General features: G+C 40.4%; 1 protein-coding gene across 5 annotated transcripts in view; it reads left to right on the forward strand.

Annotated features, from left to right (window-relative positions):
- Window positions 1–21,539, forward strand: part of Stxbp5 (syntaxin binding protein 5) — a 140,077-nt gene that overhangs the window by 19,097 nt on the left and 99,441 nt on the right. For all 5 annotated transcript variants that reach the window (XM_075949144.1, XM_075949118.1, XM_075949135.1 and 2 more), the window contains exons 3-4: window positions 13,291–13,372; window positions 14,730–14,830. In XM_075949144.1, coding sequence (XP_075805259.1) covers window positions 13,291–13,372; window positions 14,730–14,830 — 183 coding nt within the window. The remainder of the gene's footprint in view (window positions 1–13,290; window positions 13,373–14,729; window positions 14,831–21,539) is intronic.

Consider the following 21,539-nt stretch of genomic DNA (forward strand, 5'->3'; position numbering starts at 1 on the left):
CTGTTGTTAAGAATAATACTGTAACTATATAATCTGTAGGGTACCTGATATGTGACTCCTGTGAAAGGCTGAGAACCTCTGCACTATATAGTGGAATATAATCAGAGTCCGTTTCCACAGAGCACCATGCAGACTCTTAGGTCCTATGAGCATCTTATGATAAAAATTTTATTCTTAGTTTCTTCTAGTGTTGATGACACTCATTTTACTTATAAGTAAGCATGCATGATTTGGTATAGCATTGCTATTATTTTGAACAAATTATCATCTATTGGATCTGTTAAGAATAAGAAATAGTAAGTTTTTATTTCTGTTTCTTCCCAAATGTTTTTCCTGTTTGCAGATCTGAATTTATAACCTATTTAATTTTCTACTTCTTCCGAAGATAACCTTTAAAACTTTTCTGTTAGGACAGATGACTAACAGTAAGCTATAGCAGTTTTGTTTACTAAATTTTTATAACTTCTTGTAGCACAAGTTCTAATGGGTATTAATAATAAAAGCCTGGAGTCAGATATTGGGGAAAATGCTGAGAGATCAGAGAGATGAAGGAGCAAAACCAAAGCCAGCTTACCTACTCCACTCTCCCAGATGAAAAGAGACCGAGTTCCTGTTTCCTCCCTCCTGCCTTTATCACTTCCTCTAGCCACCCACCCATTCGCTTCCTGTCTGTTTGTATAGACCTCCAGACCTCTGTGGTTAGCTAGTGGCTAGCTCCGCCTTCTGATCTTCAGGCAAGCTTTATTTGTACAAATAAGATATTACCACATGATTTAGTGTCTTACACTAATTAGGAGAAATTTTCAGGTTTTGCCTCAAACATTGTTTTTCTTTTTAGAATTAGAATTCCACGTACACAAAAGTTCTATTTTGTAAATGCTCCACAATTTGTTGATATTTTGTTCTTTGACTTTTTGGTTTTGCTCTTTTTGGGGGCAGAGCAGGGCTTACGTTTTTCATTTGATTTTGTTTTTGTTTTTTATTTTACAAGCTTGGAAGGTTTGCATGATGCCATTTATATTCAGGCTTCTTTTCCTTACTGGTTATCTGATTTACCGCTAAGATCATATGACATTTCTTTCACTGTTTTGCTCACTGACTTTTCTAGATGGCTCATTTATGTTCCGTTCCTCTCCCACTTAACTGTTAAACTTCTTAATATTTTCTTTCTTGACTTTGCAATATAAATTCATAGCCCAAGGTCGCTTTTGGTTCCATCATAGGACTTCTGTTGTCTGCACTTGAACACAGTGTTATAGATTATAACTGCTCTTATTTGGTCATGGTTGTCATAGGTAGCTGGTTTAAGCCTGAGTCCCCTCATGCTTCTGAGGTTTTATTCTTGCTTTGTCTCTTTGAGACTTTTTTTTAACCTTTCAGAATATGTTGTTATTATTTTTCTTGTTATCTGGATGTGGTATACTGAGTAAAGAGAATTTCTGTGAAGACATATTATTAATGGGTGGTTCAGGTACTGGGGAAGGGAGGAATCTGTGCAGGCATCTTATTAATGGATGGTCCAGGTATTGGGGGAAGGGAGGTATCTGTAGTTCTCTGCTTAGGTCTGGTTTTCAGTGAGCCTGTACACACATTGTCTCTGTTCCTCCTCCCTTCCTCACCAACTCCATGGGTTAGGCCTTCCTTACGCTGTACTTTACTATTTGTCTTCCTTTGTTTGCAGGGCTTCAGCCTATCGAATTGTTGTTTTGTTTTTTTCCTGGGTGTTTGCTGGCCCAGGAGAGCCTTTGCGTCTTAGGCTCTTGCAGAACTCTTCCTTTGAAAAGGCAGTTTGGGAACTGACTGCTCTGATGTACTTGAGAATGGTTTCACTGTCTCTTGTGTTGAGAGCAGAAGAGAATATTTTTTGCCATATTTACTGTGAGAACGTCTTTAGCTTTGACTGTAAAATTCATGGAATTGTGGCTCACTTCTCTTTTCTCCCATGACTGGGCTGTCTGATTTTGACTTTCAAACTTGGCCACTCTGGTCTCCCAACAGCACATCACTGACAGTGCCCATTTCCTCACTCCACGGCTTCCCCAGTAACCAGATTCTCTCTAGTCATCTGTCGGTCCAAGTCGGTACAGTGCTTTACAATGTAAATTTGCTTCTCTAACAGACTTGAGAATTATTTATTGTTGCCAGGCAGTGGTGATACAAACCTTTAATCCCAGCACTCGGGAGGCAGAGGTAGGTGGATCTCTGTGAGTTTGAAGTTAGCCTGGTCTATAAGAGCTAGTTCCAGGATAGGCTCCAAAGCTACAGAGGAACCCTGTCTGGAAAAACCAAATGGTTTTTTCAGCTTTTTGCTTCTTAACAGTGTGATGACTCCCAAAGATCCTCATGTACTGGCCCAGAAACTGTGATTCTATATTAATATTTAATGGTTTGGGGGAAAATGTAACTTTCAGAATGAGGTCTTAAAACTGACCTTTGCCAAGTAAGTGAAACTATAGAATCTAGTTTAAAACTATGAAGGTGTAAATTGTTCTTTGACAGTGACATCACTTGATAAATATTCCTTACACAGTTGTTTGGAGCACATTTTTGTTAGACAGTTTGGAGGAGTCACATAGGAGTAGGAAATTCCTACAGGTATTGGAAATAACTGTGAGGAGGTATTTTAGGGAATTCATGATTGTTGAAAGATGATATTTAGAAGTTAATGTATCTCACATTTATATAAATCATTTAAAGAGAGTGTTCCACACCATAGTCATTTACAAACAGAAAACAACAGCAGGTCCAAGCACAAGCACATCCCTTGCTTCTGAGATTCTGGCTCCCCGAGACTGGCGTGACGTGTGGCATCTGCAGGTTTTTTTTTTTTTCCTTTTTTTTTCCTGTAATCTCCATGGCTGCTTGCGATTCCGAATCAGAACTGAGAAATACTGGATTAAATGTTTGGCCATATGGACAGCAGTACTCTCAGTGAGGCAGATGGTAGTTAAGAGCCATATTCATTGCTGTCTGCTTAAAGAGGGCGTTATCCTGAAGCACCCAAGCCTGTGTGAGTGGAGAGACACTCGGCTGTTGTGCCGCGATCTGCGGAGCAAACTGTACTGGGAAGAAGCTGGCATTCTGGGTTTGAGCTGTGCTGTTTTCTCTTCCTGGTAGTTTATCTATGGACATGAAGCCAGCAGTAGAAAAGACTTTATGTCATTAACACTGATGTTGAGAAGCACAGCCCTGAGTTGTCAGGTGGTAATGTGCATCTGAATGCCAGTGTAATGCCACAAATGACAGGACAGACAGGCTGTTGTCATCAGGGGTCATTTACCTCCCCATCTGTGTTGTCTTATGTCCTGCCTTACCCCCAACCTGCTATTTGTAGAAATATTAGTCTTGTTATTTTACTTTAAAGTTTTTTTTCTCATTTATTTATTTATTGGTTCAGGGTCTTACATGTAGCACTTGCTGGCCTGGTGCTCATTGTACAGACCAGGCTGGCCTGGCACTGAGACCGATTGCCTGGCTCAGCCTAACGATGCTGGCATTGCAGGCGTTGTTCACCACGGCTGCCTTGAAACGTCACATTTTTAAACAGACTTTGTTTTCTTAGTGAACTAAGTGTGTGATGTAGTGTCCCCTTTTACATGTTCCCTTTCATTTATATTTCATAGCAGTATGGGATTGCAGTTATATTACAAAATAAAATGCTGAACCTATTCTAAAGTTCATCCTTTTCACGGAGACTTTAGTCAGCGTTCTTGGATCATATCGCAGTGATTTGTAAGCTTGGTTACTGGAGAAGCAATCTCATGTTAAATCTGTAGGATTTCTGCCATTAACACTAGCTCTCGCTGATGTTTCCTGTTGCAGTCCTCCAGACGGCAGAGCAGAAGCCTCCACAAAGCTTCCAGAGCTGTGCTCAGTGGAAGTTTTCTGAGACAGGGTTAGTGGCCCCGAACATCTATGGACCTTGAATTCTAATTCTCCTGCTTCAGCCTCCCAAGTGCTAGGATTATAGGCATGAGCCTCCATACCAGTATGTGTGCAGTGCTTCTTACAAATTAAAGCCATGTGATGCTATTGACCTGTACTAGGATGACAGGAGGCTGCAATTTGTCCTTAGAATCCTTTCTCGCCTTGGAAACAGACTATCTCTGTTTACCTTCAGGGAATATTATTTGACTAAATATATAATGCTGCAGGACTGGGGAAATTATACTCATTATCATATTCATTTTCAAACCTCATCAGTGGAGAATTTGTATTTTCAGAAACATCCAGGGTGTCAGAGTAATGCAGGTTTTGCTGTTTCCTATGCACTCTGACCTTCTGGTCTTCTGTCCAGCGCTGATGCTCATTGCTTTAGTTCTCAGGGTAATGCCATTTCCCTTGCCTCTGTCTTAATCGCTAGTAATTGAATGAATGCTCAGAGAAGTTATACTCCTTAAATCATTAATAGTTTACTAGCTGCATGCCAGTCTCGTTCTTGACGCACTCTGTCTGGAATGGTGGTTATGTTACACGTGTTGGGCGTTGTCTTAACTCACTGTCTCAGTGACACCTTGCCCAAGAGCTGAGCGTGCCTTTCCTGCTCTTCACTGCTTCTTGGCTCCACCTTGTTGATATTACAATCCAAATCCCCAAAATACTATAAGTAAAACAAAAGTAACCTAACAAATGATCGGAGGGTGTGGTAATCAGTTTTAATTGTTAGCTTGACCCAATATAAAATAATCTGGAAAGGGAGTCTCCATGAGGGCTGGTGTAGCCTGGCCTGTGGGGACACCTTGATCATGTGGACACCTGCCACCTGTCGGTAGCATCATTCCCTAGGCAGGGCATCCTGGATTGCCTGAGAGTGTGGACAGCAGCCCGAGCACTGGGGCGTAGGCACCCATTCATCGCGCTTTGCTCTTCTCTGTGGCTATAATGTGACAGCTGCTTCACGTTCTGCCACCTGGACTTTACGGCAGCGATAGACTAGAACTGGGAAATGTGAGCCACATCCTTCCTGTTAAATTGTTGGATTGTTTTATCATAGGCACAGGAAAGGAGCCTAAGACAGAGGGTAAAATGAATGGGCTGGAAATGTCAATCCGTGAAGATTTAATAGCTGTATTATATCCTAGCCTAGTCTAATCAGAAGTACAGTCTATACTTTTGTTTATCTGAAAAGTGAGCTAATATTAGACCAAAAAGATATGCCTGCGTGTAAACATGCTTCTTGTTTTAAAAAGCTCATTTAGTCATAAATATTTATTGAATATCTACTGTGTGCATATTTTTTTCCTTTAGCTCCGGGAGTAAAGAGAAGAGCCTGCTATCTCCCTGTTACCAGAGACTGGCCTAATGATGTCCTAGCCCTCAGACTAGAAGAGTTGTAAACAGAAGCTGTGGGTAGATCCCTGTGCTACACAGTTTTATGTCACCTTGACACAGCTGACATCTTCTGAGACAGGAAACATCAATGAAAATACCTCCATAAGACTGGGTTTGTAGGCAAGCCTGTACCGCATTTTGCTAATTAGTGATCCATGGGGTAGGGCTCAGCCCATTGTGGGTGATGTCATCCCTGGGCTGGTGGTCCTGAGTTCTATAAGAAAATAGGCTAAGCAAGCCATGGGGAGCAGGCTAGTAAGTAGCACCCCTCCATGGCCTCTGCATCAGCTCCTGACTCCAGGTTCCTGTCCTGTATGATTTCCTGCCCTGACTTCCTTTTATGATGTGGAAGTATTAGCCAAACCCTATCCTCCTCAACTTGCTATTTGGTCATGGTGTTTCATTGAAGCAATAGAAGCTCTAAGACAATTCCAAATGAAGGAAATCAGGTAGTGGCTACGGAATTCAGTGTAGCTGTAGAATCAGTAAGCGGGAACAAGAACAATGTGGGCACAGTCATAGTTCGAGTGTATTCTTCAGTGAGCTGGGATTTGCACAGATGATCATGCTTTGGTCTTTGCAAGCAGTGTTACTCACTCAATGCTTTGTCTTGGACAGTGTCTGTCCCTAATGGTTGTATTGTTTTTATGTTTCTGTTACTGAACCTTAAGACCTCTGAGGATGAGGACTATAATTTGCCTGTTAAAGTTCTCAAATAAGAAAAATTAATTGAGTGGGTTACAGAGTATTGTTTCATGGTTTGCCATGTGTATACTCTCCAGGAACTGCAGTATGGTAAAGCAGAGGTAAATTTATGTTCTTCAGTACTGTTAACTCTTTATTAATTTAATTAGCCCATGATCTCAGAGTTGTAAGCAGTGGAGGAAAGAAGTTCGACTGGGAAAGAAACCAGTGGTTTTGGATAAGGAAGAGAGACTGGATGAGCTGGTCATCAGTCCTTGATGTGAGGCGGCGTGACGTGTGCACGAAAGGCTTTTTCTTCTATGCGCAGGATCTAGGGAAAGACTCTCAATTCCGTTTTTCAAGTCAGTCAACTGCAGCGACATAGTCAGGGAAAAACAGAATGTTGGGCCTGCTTCTGTCCTGCTACCTCTGTCCTCCAACTATTCTGCACTTTAAAAACAGACTCAAGAGACACTACATCAGTAGATATGGTCATGTTTAAAGATGTTAGGTAGAAAGCGTGCACTTGGCCATGTCCTGGCCTTCTCAGAGGAAGCCATGTAAGTTCTTCTGGTCATGCTGATGCCTTCACTCGCTAGCTTTCCATCTTTCCTGCGTTATCCAACTCCTGGGAGGACCTGCGTGTTTCCTGGCTTACTAAAGGCTTCGCTGCTTCTCTCCTTCCTCTCCCAGGCATCCATTGTTCTTAGCTTCTGCTGGGTATCTTTGTGAATGTCAATATCTACATCACAGCTAATTCTGTATTTCTTGCTCTATTAAGCATGTATAGCTTCCTTGTGCTTCCATGTGTCCCTGCATTTTCAAACGAGCATGTACCCACCATTCTCCCTGTTTTGATTTCCAACTGGATTTTTCAACTCCAGTCATGCACATGTACTTACTATAGACTTCCTGTTTATAAAAGTCGAGAATGAGCAAACTATATTGTGACTTGTTTTTCTATTATTCATATCTTGGGGGACAGATTTTTTTGTCAACACAGTTAATTCTGTTGAACCAGACATCTTTAAAATTAGAAACTCCAAATTCAAAATTTTCTTCAAATCTCTTCAAAATTGAATTCTGTTCTTTATACTGAAAAATAATTTTAAGATTTTTTGGGGGGGGTTTGCATATGTGCACCCATATGTTGTATTAGTGGGGTAGCCACAAAGGCCGGAAAGGGCATTGGATCCTAGTGCTGGGAAGTGAACTTGGCCCCTCGTTTAGAGTAGATATTGTTCTTAACCACTAAGCCATATGTCCAGTCCTGGTGATAAGTGTGGTTTCTTGTTTGTCTTGTTTTTGTTTTAGTTTATAATTTAATTGCAATATTTTCCCCTTTCTTCCTTCTGTCCCTCCTTCCATTCCTCCCTCCTTTCCTCCCTCTCACCCTCCCTCTCAACTCTTCCATATACTCCTCCCCGCTCTTCTTTAAACTTGTGGCTTCTTTTTTCGTTAATCACTGATCATGTTTATGTATATGTATTTCTATATCTGTGTATGTACATATACCTGTGTTCCTAAAAATAGCCTGTCCAGTCTGTATACTGTTACTTGTGTTATGTTGTCAGAACTGAGTGTTTGGCACTGGACAAACTATTCCTGTGCTCTTTCCCTGGGGACGTTATCTCTCCCATTCCCAGCTTTCTGCAGTTGCTTCTAGGGCTTTGTGTAGGGTTGAGGTCCGTGGACATCTCTTCATCCAGTGTGGCATGGTCATTGGTGTCATCCTTGTTCAGCTCATGTCGTTGTGTTGGTGAGACTTTGTGGTATAGCCTCCAAAATTCCTAGGAGATACAATCTCACAGCAAACTCTCTGATCCATGGACTCTTAAAATCCCTTTTCTGCAGTGTTCCTTCAGCCTTAGGTGCAGGTGGTCTTCGTGTGTTACAAAGAGCAGTTTCTTTGATGGGGGCGAAGACTATGCTTAGGTGTGGGCATAAGAGCAAGTGTATATAAAGTGCTACGGATTATGCTGCTTTAGTAAATTAAGGTTGTAGATGCTCTTCCTAGCCACGCCTTCTCTAGAATTGAGTGCTCAGCCAGCTTTCCAATACGCTTTTAAAATTGCTGTCATCGTGCATTTCTATGTGAATAATATTTAAAGATTGCAGATTTTATTTTTTTTAATGGTGAAAAGGCGTGTATTTAGAATTAGGTAGCTGGACTCGGTTTAGATGATCCCGGTTTTGTTAGTAACATCCAGGGCATCAGAATCAGGAACCAGTTGAACATAGGCCTTCCCTCCATCAGGCCTTACTAGGGTATTGACTTTGGCCACATCAGTGCCATAGAGTTTCTCCACAGCCTCTTTGATCTGGTGCTTGTTGGCCTTGGCATCCACGGTGAACACAGTGTATTGTGTTATATCGTCTTCATGGCTGACTCAGTGATGAGGCAGAATTTGATGATGGCATAGTACTGAAGCTTCTTTCTCCTGGGAACACTCTTGTGAGGATATTTGGGCTGCCTCCAGAGATTGTTTTGTATATCCTGAGTGTCTTGCATTTCCATAGGAGTTTTAGGTTTATCAGGTTATCAGTTCCTTTCAGCCAACAGCTGGAATTCTGTCGAAGTGGTTATAGTATAACTTGTCTGACCATGAATGTGAGATATCTCCATATCTTTTAGTCAGCAAGATTGCATAGTATGTTAGCCCTGCTTTTGTTTGGACGAATGTATTTGTAGTCCTTTTATTCCTTGTGATGTCAATATAAATGGAATAGTATGCAGGGAGCCTGGGTCTTGTATGTGCGAGACAGCCAGCTCTGCTAACGCGCTGCACCGCCAATCCCTGCACTCACTGTACTTTACTCTCCAGTGTCTAGGGGTGTATGTGTGTGTGTGTGTGTGTGTGTGTGTGTGTGTGCGCATGCGTGCATGTGTGTATAATGTAGTACATGTATAAATGTTTATATTTGCATAACACTGTAGCACAATGCTTTTTGTGTACTAAATGTTCCATGTATCTCAGTTGGGAGCATAATGAACTTAGTTATCTTTAAATTCCCCCTTTATCCCTCCCTTCCACCCACCCAGTCATAGCAACAATGAAGTCATTAGACAGTGAACTTCAGGCTTATTTTGAAATGGATATGCAGTACAATAAGTAAAATACTTTGCTAGCTATGATTTATGTGATTGGTGTATGTATGTGTGTATTCTCGTGGATGTGTGCATGCTCAGTGGGTATCATTAGACACTTAATGTTGACATTGGCTGTCTTCCCCTATCATCTCCACTTTACTTATTAAGGTAAGGCCGTTTAGAACCCAGAACTCCCTGATTGCGTTATTTTGGGTAGCCACCTTGCTTCGAGGATGCCGTCTCTGCTTTCTGAGTTCCAGGAATATAGATAGCCACCACACATCTCCAGTCTCTGCATGGGTTCGGAGAGCCAGACTCTGGTCCTTGTACTTATCCTACAGCGTTTTATCCTGGACCCATCTCCCCAGCACACGTGATCTTTGATTCTATCAATCAGTCCTTAGAACCCTCCGGGCTGTTAATGTGGATCAGCAGTAGCATGTAATTAAGACTCATTCCATACTTAGCAATACCCAAAAGTTAAGATTTCACTAGTTCTGATATTCGTTTCTGTTTATCCACCTTGTATACTACTTCCTTACTATTCCTCATTCATTTCTACTTTTATTGTAATTCTGTATTTTCCCCTGTTGCATACACAGAGGATCTTTGTCAGACTGTTGCATGTTTCAGTTCTGGCATCCACAGCTCTTCTGCTGGATGAAGAAAGCTGGGCAAACTGTACAAGCAGTGACTGGCAGATGCTGGTCCTCAAGTAAAGTAATAGATTTGCCTCAGAGGCAAAGGTGACTACTTAGGTAGGCATCCTAGTTACTGATAGGCAAAGAGCAGAAAAACTGGAGGAAATCTGTATCCTTTTCAGCAGAATTACTGGAATTCGGAGTGACAATGCAAAATAACACTATGGAAAACATTTATCATTAGTCACCTTTCTTCCATAATTAACTAATATATCAGAGTACAGAATAATAAATGGATATTTCTCCATTTAACAAATATGTTAACAGAATCATTCAATGTATAGTTCTCTTGTTTTTAACTTGAATTTGAGATTTGTGCCTTCATCTGGTTGTGAATGGTGGAAATATTTTATCAAGTAGATGATTGTTAGAAAGTTGGGTTATTTTGTAGTAACAGTGCATACATGCATAGTCACTGGTATGAATAGATGTGGATGTTTGTGGCTATGACTTGCTGTTTCATGGTTAGTGTGTTCTCAACTGATGTTTTGTTTTGGTGTAATAATTTTGTAAAAAATACATTGAGTTAAATAACATGAAGGCTATTATTTGATGAGTCCATGTGTATCTTAGTGCTCACTGCATTTCTGTACCCCAGACTGCATAGGTCTTTGTGCATTTGTGGATTGGGAAATTAAGAGATAGAATGATCAGTTCTTTGAAGGTCACAGTGAAGATGGTAGAGCTGGTATATAGACTGACTCGGAAGTAGAAATCTTAATTCTCACTGTGCCCCAGATGCCCTTGTGACACCCAAAGTGAATTAGCTAGCTAACCATTCTACCCACATACACATTTCCTCCTGCAGAGGGACTCACTGTGTTTGCAGTAGAGTAAGAACTCTTACATACTACCAGGGTCAGCACTACTTGATCTGAACATGATGTTTATCCCGTGCTATATTCCGTGATCTATCTCTTTCTCCCTCTCCCCCCCCCCCTCTCTCTCTCTCTCTCTCACACACACACACACACACACACACACACACACACACACACACAGACACACCATATCCATTCTTTAAAGTTATTTAAGTTCTTTGCTAAATGTCAATAATGACTTACTATGATGTCTCCCTAACCATCCTCTGGCCATAGGGCCATGCTAGTAGTAGCCCTTGAGACTGGCTACATCTGCATAGTACTGCTCTAGCCAAAGGGAAAGGAATGAAATCAGGAACTCTGGGAAGTATGACTTCTTAGACTAAGTACAAAGATGTACTAAGGCATAATGCTTATGGTTTGGTGGATGGTAAGAGTTGTTCTGTTTAGGCGACTGTATTAGGTTGTACAGGGCAGTTTTGTGTAGCACTGTGGATCTGTAAGCACAAGAATAAAAGCTTTCTTGACTTGAATGTGATTGACATCTGAACTTAAAAGATGTTTTCTATGTTAAACTACTAATCAACACCCAAGGTAAAGAGAATTTTCAAGTCCAGGAGGCTTCTTCTAAGACTGCCCCAATGAGGAGAGCTGCTTTTATAGTCTTTGCTCCTAGCAGTCACTTGTTTATTTTTAAATCTGTTTTTGTCTATTATATTATATATTCTTATAAAGCAATTCTCCATACTATTGCATAACTTGTTAAAATCTGAATTGCAGAACATGTCTGTTTTATAGAAAATCAAGAATGTATACTTTAAGAAGATTTCAGAAAACTATTGTTTACAATTTTCCATCTTGTCCCATGTGGTTAACATAACTGTCGATTGGAAAACAATAATAAGAATCTTTGGTGTTTATGTTACTGGAGATGGAAGTCTACAGTTTTATATAAAGTAGGCAAGTTTGTAAAATGAGCTATATCCTTAGCCTCTGGTTTTTGAAAATCAAAGTTCCAGCTGACCTCAGCCTTGCAATTACAGGCATGCACCACCACACTCAGCTCATAAGGCTGTATTCCTGTCTCACTGCTAGTATCTTTTAAAGTTCTCAGAGACAAGGCTGATCTACAAATCTTATAGTCAGATAGCTGTGGTTGTGTTTTGCTTCTAAAAAACAATGTTGAGCTCCAGTAACAGCCGAAGCTGAAGAAAATGTCTTTGACTGCTGTCAAGAGATCTAGAGATTGGAGGGATGTATGGCTCAGTGGTAGAAGAGCATCTGGTTTCATGAGTGGGACCCTGAGGTTGATGTATAGCAAGAAAGGAAAAGTATACAAAATAGAATTTAACTTATGGTGCAGTTGCTTTTGCATTGAGCAGAGCTTCACGACATGCCTAATTAGATTGCAAAATGGTCTCTGCACCTCCACAGAAGGCTGGAGTGTATTAAAACACATCAAATGTTTTAAACTTGCCTTTTTACTTTGTATTATTCCTAACCACCAAAAATAGAATAGTGATGTGTTAAAATGACTGCATTCTGGTTTCAGGTTAATGAAAGTATAACGCATTCCAACAGTACTTCACAGAAAATTCTGGAAGTGTGTGTGTTTGTTACGTTTTAATCTTTATTCAGTGTATCTAAGAGAATAGAGGTAGGGATATGACCTAGTAGAATATGTACTTAACATGTGCAAAATTGAGGTTCATCCCAAGCACTGGGAAGCAGAAGGAGAAGTGAGGAGAGGACAGTGGAGACCATGGAGCCATGATGGTTGTTAGGACTGTATTCTGCCAGTTTCTGGTATACACAGATCTCACTTTCACTAACTTCTGTGCTTCCCTTTCCTTGTCTGTTTAGTTTAAATGGGGAAAAATAATATTTTTTTCTGGATTATGACAGCTAAGTGAATTAATTTATATGACATTTACAATAATACCCAACACAAAGTATATTAGTTAATGTATGCTGTACATACGCAAAGTTTTAACAGTTCCCTTCCACGCTAGTTGAAAAGCATTGGAACACTGAGTGTTATTCTCATGCTGCACTGAGCAGCATGGTTATATAGTTAGTTATTGGTTATATTTTTAGTTTAAAAATGACACTGTGGGATTGAAAAATGACAGAAGAAAAAGGATATTTCAAAGTGACAGTTGCCTGCTAGGGGAAAAATCAGTACTCTGAAGATCAACTACCATCTTTCCTCTTGTTACTTTGAGAGGAACAGAATAGTTTGGGTCAAAGTAAAGTTATATTAATGAACTTTATATTATCTTGTTTTGTTTATTACTGATTTTAATGCTTTATGTTTTTTTTTCTAGAGGGAGCAGTTTTCCTATTTGTTTTAAAACTATATTCTTTATCCCAGCACTCGGGAGGCAGAGGCAGGCGGATCTCTGTGAGTTCTAGGCCAGCCTGGTCTACAAGAGCTAGTGCCAGGACAGGCTCCAAAGCTACAGAGAAACCCTGTCTCGAAAAATCTAAAAAAAAAAAAAAAGAATTGTGATTATATAAAAGAAAATTAAAGCCCTGATTATCTCAGCCTCATTAAGTACTCTGGATTAAACACCACATCATAATGTTTCTTAGTTAGATAATCAGAAACTTTCTTTAAAACATATACATGCTAAAAACTCCTTAATGGGCCCGATGGCAGCTTTGGTCGTCCAGGAGTGGAGTGTTATTGCCAACACGACAGTGGAGCGGCAGTAATTCAACTCCAGTTCTTGATTAATGAGGTTAGTGACTTGTGTTTATTCCTCCTACATAGAGCTGAAATTAGAACATGTCTGGTTTTTCAGATTGCTTACATATACTCATATTTAAATATTTGAACAAAAATGTAATTTCTTGTGAGTCAGAGGCAGTCATTATTCATATTAAGGTGTTACCACAGATAGTCACCCAATATGTTTTCTTGGAATAATGTTGCAAGTAAACTGTGTGGGTAGGTATTTTTGATTCCTGATGGTATATTTTAATTATTATTTCAAGGACTTTGAAAGTTACATAACATCAAAAAGTTCATATTGAGATAGTGTTAAGTACAGAGTACATTATAGGTAAGAGAATATCCTCTAACCCAGCGCTGCAGAACGTATCCCGGGAAGCAGTTTCTATTCAAAAGTGTGTTGTGTTGCTTATTGGTTTTGCTTCTGAAAATGAAGTGCTAAAGGAGCTAGGGAAAATACCATTTTACAGTATAGGAGACAACTTCCAAGGAGACTGCTTGAGAAAGGCTCCACTTTCTTTAAATTTGAGGATAGTCTAAAGACATTTTTTTGGCTCCAGATGCTTAGGGTCTATGGAATAAGTCCCAAAATATGTATGAAAGATGGGCCAGCAAGATGGCTCAGTTGACAAAGGTATTTTAATAAGTTTAGACAGGTTACTAAGTCAACCCCTTAATCAACATATTGCTCTTCCTTTTTATGTATCACTGTCTTCTCTGAGACTTTAATGGAAATGCACAAGCCAAGGTCCTTGCTCTGAAAATTCTGATTTGTGGGACCTGAGCAAGACCGAGCCACTTGTGTGGCTCTCGGGCCACTCACTGTCTTACCCATGAGTGATAGTATAAACTAACAGGGCGTTTTAACGTGACCAGTTAATCAGGGGGTTCGATTGTTTGGGGCTGAATAGTGTCATTATTTTGTTGCTATAATCTAAATAAAGGACTTCCATTTGTGTTTGATGTACATAGATAAAATAAGGTTCCTTTATTTTATATTTTGTTTTTAGTAAAGCAAGTATTTATACTAACGACCAGATGACTTGCAGTCTGATATCTAATAATTTTAGAGATTTTAACCCTCACACCAGATCCTAGTATACTTTGGATTATAAGGTGTTAAATCACCATAGAAGTTAAAAAATTAATATGTGTGTGTGTGTGTGTGTATGTGTGTGTGTGTAACAACATACTTTTCTAAATCTGCTGGTGAGAATTTGGATGAGACAAATATTTTTATAACTATAATCTATTGGCAAAAGGGCTTCATAGTGAAGCTATTTTGGCAGCTCTTTGGAAACACGGTTGTGACATTGTTCCATATAAAATCCATTGTTGTATATAAGATACACTCTGTTTTCAAGGGAGCCCTCGTGAGTGCCTTGGCTGATGACACCTTACACTTGTGGAATTTACGTCAGAAAAGGCCTGCCATACTACATTCCCTCAAATTTTGCAGAGAAAGGTAAGAATTCTCTGTTTACATACAAATAGGATATCTGCTATTCTGTTGTGATGTACTCTTTTGAGCTATGTTCTCTTGGGGTTGTGTGTGTTACACTCAGTGTAGACCATAAGAAGAAATTTCTGTGTCACAGGATACACAATGACAGCAGAGATCTTCCTTTCCAAAGAGAATGGTACAAGTTGTCCTTTCTTCATAGTAGTTACCGTATAGGCGTAGAGGTGAAAACAAATCTCTTAGTAGAAAGGGCGTTGCATACAGGCTTTCTTAACCTGTTTCACCTAACTACATACCAGCATCTTTATCTTATCTTTGTTGTTATCTTATACCCGCATCTTTACACCTCTCCTGGTCATTTTCCCATTGTAAGGCAGTGACTAATGTGTTCAGTAAATCTTCGTCACTTCCCTAGCATCTCAGCATTCACAGCATTTCAGACTCTTATTCATGTTGCTGTATCGTCTTGTGTGTTATGATGTATGTACATATGCACATGTAAATATAGCTAAAAGATAAATTTCTAGAAGTAAAATGCTATGAAAAGTCTCTCATAAGATTTGTGAACTTTAGACATTGAATGAAGAAATCTTCATCCCAATTTTATTAAATACTGTCCTCCAAATGTTTTCATACAGCTCTTAAGTTTTCTTTGTTATGCTTCATCTTTGATTCATACGGAACGTACTTTTGGCATGAAATATTCATAGTATATAATCTCCACAGTTTATGGGACTATTTCTAGATGTGTGTATGTGAGTGTGTGTATGTGTGTATGTTGTGTATATTAATAGTTGGCATTAAAGATAAAATCATTTCTTTTCTCCAAGGATTAGCCTATGGTGCCATCTTGATGAGTGTTGTATTTGCCGGTCAGGTTGTATGTACAGATCAGTCTTTAACTTTGGGCTTCTGCCTTCCACACTAGGGCAAGGCAAGCTAAAGTGACCTCTGAAAATACAGCATCTTATAGTGCCACCAATCTGAGGGCATAGCTACGTTAAATGTGAGTGGGCGGCAATACAAAGCAGACCTAGTGAGAGGTCAGTAACTGCTGCTATTATATTAAACCTGACTGGGAAGATAAAACACATAAGTTACATCAGTTCCGTCATGCTTGCTTTAGAAGGGCAGAAGTGAAAAGAAGTTAGTAGCGAAGTCTACGGGGAAAACAAGTAAAAAAGTCAAGATTCAGTTGTTTTCTTTCTCTTGAGAATCAGTCTAACCTCTTGACTTGTACACAGAGTTCTTTGATCTGTTTGCCAGTGGGATCTCAGGGGAAGCTCTGTGTCAGTTTCCATGTCAAGAATATATGTCAGATGGACATTTGGTCCTAGTACTTACCCTGTCATCAGTGCGTGCTCCTGTGGAGCTGGAGATCTAGCAGGATGCTTGTCACACTCATCATTTGGCAATGTTGAGAGACGACTTTCACTGTTACAGGTAGGAGGAGGTGAGATCCACTATCTCTGCTGCAGTGCAGAAGATGGTACCGACAACAAAGAGCCATATGGTCCAAGTATCAGACGCATCAAAATCAAGAAACCTTGAATTGTTGCAAGTCAAAATGATGATATTTGGTCAGTGTAGTGATATAGAAATTCTTGTTGGCTACTATTCATTAGAGAGAGCTTACCAGGAATAAGAATTCCAACAGAAGGATGTCTCTGCTGCCTCATTTGTCAGTGGCATGCCCATGTCACTGGGCAGAAAAACATGGCAGTATGTTGTCCAGTCTCACAAATAAGTTCACTGTGGGAAACCTGTTAAATACTCTTAATGAAATAACTGAACATTAAGGGAACCAGTGTTAGGAACTGATGATAATCAAATATGGGTTGTTTGCATAGTACTATTTTTAAGGATATTGTTACAGTTTTGATATGGTTTTCTCGTGGTAATGTAGGAGGCCCTTCTGTCTATGTGTTGCTTTTTTTGGCTAATGGATAAAGGAACTGTCTTGGCTTGTGATAGGGCAGAAGAACAGGGCTAGGTGGGGAAAACTAAACTGAATGATGTGAGAAAGAAGGGTGGAGTCAGGGAGAAGCCATGAAGCCCCTGCCAGAGACAGATGTGCTGAAACTTTGCTGGTAGGCCACGACCTCGTGGTGATGCACAGATTAATGGAGATGGGTTAAATTAAAATGTAGGAGTTAGCCAATAAGAAGCTAGAGCTAATGGACCAAGCAGTGATTTCATTAATGCAGTTTTGTGTGATTATTTCAGGGCTAAGCAGTTGAGAAGAAACAAGTGGCTCTCTCCCTGCTTGTCCTGTCCCATCCTAAAATGTTGTCCCCCAGTTACAGGCCCTGTTTTGTGGTGTTGTGAAAATTTGGAGGTGGACCTAGTGGAAATAAGAATGTCATTAGGTGTGGGGTCTTTAATATATTATCCTTCACCCCTTCCTGTTGCTTGCTCTGATTCCTGTTCCACACGAAGTGGTGAACTTCCTCTGTCACGTGCTCCTTCAGCCATCATGTTTGCCCAAGCTCATGGGGCCAGCCTTCTGTGAACTGAGCCTGTGAAACTGGGAGCCCAAATGAATCCTTCCTGCCTTGATTTGTTTTAATCAGGTACTTTGGTCACAGCAATGAAAGGTAACTAATACAGAGTCTCTAAGAAAATGTGGTAGACATTGATGGGGAGTTACAAGCCAGTCTAAAATGTGTTGGCAGATAAAAGGTCCCTTCGTGAGAAATACACAAGAGGGGCATTTTACAGTAAACAAAGCCTGGTGTTTATTGTCTACCCCTCCCCCATCCTTGACTTAGCACTATTATATAAGGCATAGCTTGGCACTTTGCACTGTGGTGTTCATGGATGTAAAATTGATAAAAGAAGTGAACTGATGGAGTTCCCAAATCTAGATCTGTAAGAGGATTGCCCACACAGCTCACAGAGCAAGGTGAAGCCTGCTCAAAGTTCAGATGGCCGAAGTGTTTATGAGAGCAGCAGTATACAAGGAACTGGGGCAGGACTAAATGCATCCTTAGAAAGAGATTCCCTGTGATGGCTGCGAACAGTTGGACGGATAGAACCTTGCTAGCAATGGGCCCTGGTCTTCACATACAGACCTTGTTCTGGTACTGTGTCTTCACGTGGCTGCCGGTGAGAGGTAGTGGACCAGGATTCCAGTTTTTCTCAGCATTGGCTCTCGACAAGGAGGGCAGAATAAAGGGTTTGCCAGAGCTGTGGGGCTGCCCACTGCAGCAGCACTGGCTCCACCTGACTGCTTTGGCTTTCAGAAATTCTATGGTGCTCTGAAGATTTTTATCAAAGTAGCTTTCCCAAACTAGGAAGAGGCAAACGGGGCCAAAATCTGCAATGCTTTGGCTATTCTTCCATCTTTCATTTGTAGGAATCTGTTCTTCATTGCTTAATACAAGTGCTCTATATTTGGTACTTATATTCTACATTAAACAGGATATATTGTCTGCATTATGCTGTAGTAACTCTTAAATTCTCAGTGATTTGCTTCAATAACTTATTTTGCTTCTCTGTACATCCTTTGTGGGCTTGTTGAAAACACTATTCCTCATTGCCCTCTTTACCCCAGAATCTCTGAGGAACAGTCAGTCTTTAAATATTGTCAGTTACTGAAGCAAAAGGGAAAGAGAGCACCCTAAAACCACTGACATAAAAAAAAAAACTCTGTCAATAAATGGCGCCAACATGGACAACTACATCCATATAAAACCTGAGGGAGTTTGGGAAGTAATTCTAGACACAAAGGAACAGAGTTAAGCACAGCTTCTTGGTAGCAGCATTTTCTCAGGTGGGCTCTGTTTGTAGAGGCTAGTATGTCTTGTTTAAGAGAGGCTTCCTGACTCAGCTTTACCTGCAAAAACCTTGCAGCTCTTTTAAGAGGCCCTGCCACCAAACACTTTAATGGTGTTCATAAATAGCTGACAGTAGGCTTATTGTGATAGCAGGGACCTTGAAACTCCACAGAGTTGTGGCAATAAACATGGCTCCTGCCAGTACCTCTACCATGAAGCTAGATTCTTAGAAAGCTAAGGAATGCGGTAGGTCTAGCCATGAAAGCTGCGGCTTTAATCCTAACCATATCATTTAGCAAATTAAAGCCTCACAGGATCAGAAAAAGAGAGAAATATAGTAAAGATAGATTCAGACAAAAAAACCTCTATACAGTTTACAGTGTGTTTAAAAATATATGTAGGCTTGGGAGAGAAAAGAAAAAGGATAAAGTCCTTAAAAAGGAAGAAATGGGGTAGTTGGGTGTGGTAGCACACACCTTTAATCCCCACACTTGGGAGGCAGAGGCAGGAGGATCTCTGTGAGTTCAAGGTCAGCCAAAGATACACAGAGAAACCCTGTCTCAAAAAAACAAAAATTAAAAATAAAAGAAATAGAGTTTATAACAAAATCACATAAAGATGGAAAATACACAGAGAGTCTGGATACTGTATGTTATTGTGTTGTCTTTGAATTGTTTGATGGCTGAGGAAGGAGCAACAGCTGCTAAAAGACATTTGATCATAAATGCTGCTGGATTAATCCAACATAAATATTTCGAAAATGCCTTCACTTCAAAATTTAAGTCAAAAGATATGTTACTTTGGAGAAGAGGGTTTGCTTTTGTTTCCACAGGAAATGAAGCACTGTAGATTCATTCTGGGTTAAGAAAAATCAGGTTTGATCAAGGAAGACCCCCTTGAAGAAATCCCTGATAGGAGCGAATGGCCCAGATGATGCACCATTTCAGAGGACCTCTGTAGGAGTTTCCTCTGAATTCTACATCCAGAACAGCCACAAGATTGCTGGCTGACATGATCAAGCCTCACAGAATATTCTAGTCAGGACTTGACCATAATCCTAAATTTTCTTTAGGTCCCCATAAGATTATCAGCATCCCCAAACTGCAGGAAGTAGCCTGGAAAACTATACCCACATTCCCCAAAATGGATTATGGATGTGTGTCTTTGTTTAGAGTGTTGGTTACAAGTTTTTATGGATATAATGGTCAAGAAGAAAACTAAACAAAGGAGATTAGATTCAGAGTTTTTATTTTGAAAAAAAAAAGTGCTGTGGGACAATGCTCTCATTCCCTGTAAATATTTGTCACTTGTATTGGTTTAATAAAATGCTGATTGGCCAGTAGCAAGGCAGAATGTATAAGTGGGGTGACCAGAACAGGAGAATTCTGGAAAGAGGAAAAGCTCAGTCTGAAGTCATCACGCAGACACAGAGGATGCAAGATGGGAATGCTAAAAGGTACCAAGCCACGTGGCTAATTCAGAAAATAATTATGGGTTAAGATGTAAATTAAAGAATTAATAAGAAGCCTGAGATACTAGGCCAACAGCGTATAATTAATGTAGACTTCTGTGTGTTTCTTTGGGACTGAACAGCTGCAGGACCAGGTGGGAGAGAAACCTGTATCTATAACCCTTAAGGAAGATCCTACATTGAAGTGATACTCATCTCTTGTATTGTTATTCCAAGGGCCAGAGCTATCCCTAACTGCAGCAGGGGTGTTGATGACCACGCTGCAGCAGGGGTGATGATGACCACGCTGCAGCAGAGGGTGATGATGACCACGCTGCAGCAGGGGTGATGATGACCACGCTGCAGCAGGGGTGATGATGGTCACGCTGCAGCAGGGGTGATGGTGGTCACACTACAGCAGGGGTGATGATGACCACGCTGCAGCAGGGGTGATGATGACCACGCTGCAGCAGGGGTGATGATGGTCACGCTGCAGCAGAGGGTGATGATGACCACGCTGCAGCAGGGGTGATGATGACCACGCTGCAGCAGGGGTGATGATGGTCACGCTGCAGCAGGGGTGATGATGACCACGCTGCAGCAGGAGTGATGATGACCACGCTGCAGCAGGGGTGATGATGACCACGCTGCAGCAGGAGTGATGATGACCACGCTGCAGCAGGGGTGATGATGACCACGCTGCAGCAGGGGTGATGATGACCACGCTGCAGCAGGGGTGATGATGATCACGCTGCAGCAGGGGTGATGATGACCACGCTGCAGCAGGGTTGATGACCACGCTGCAGCAGGGGTGATGATGACCATGCTGCAGCAGGGTTGATGACCACACTGCAGCAGAGGTCATGATGACCACGCTGCAGCAGGGGTGATGACCACACTGCTTACTTTTACAGTTGGCTTCAAACTCTTGGGAGTAGGAACCTAGTTTGCTCTCATTCCAGTATGAATCTGAGTTAACTTGTCTAAATTACTATTTCCCTATTATGCCATTTGCATTTTTACTTCTGAAACTAAGAAAGGTAGGAAAAATATGAAAAATGCACTAAATGCTATTTGTAAGATATTGAAGAATTGTTACTCTAAGCCTTCATGTTTGTGCATTGTTTTGTCTTCAGTAATAATTAGATTATATGCTAGTAAAAATTTCTGTACATACAGTAGAAATTCTAGATAGTAATTAAAATATTTTCCATAATATATATTTTTATTATAGTTTAATTTTTGAATTGTAGTAAATTGTAGTATATAAAATTTCCACTTTAGAAATTTGGCTTACAGTTAGTGTTAAGCATATAGTTCTGCACAAACCTGTAATGTGAATATGTTTTAATAGGTTCTGCTTTGGTGGTGTTTAAGAAAAAATAAACAGGTAGTTAAGTTCGAGTCTTGCCTTAGCTCTGCAAATTTGAGAAAATTACTTTGCAGCTTTGTGTGATGTTTTTCTGATTCACAGAAAATTTCT

The sequence above is a fragment of the Microtus pennsylvanicus genome, chromosome 1 (assembly GCF_037038515.1).
Source record: "Microtus pennsylvanicus isolate mMicPen1 chromosome 1, mMicPen1.hap1, whole genome shotgun sequence".
Taxonomy (NCBI): Eukaryota; Metazoa; Chordata; class Mammalia; order Rodentia; family Cricetidae; genus Microtus; species Microtus pennsylvanicus.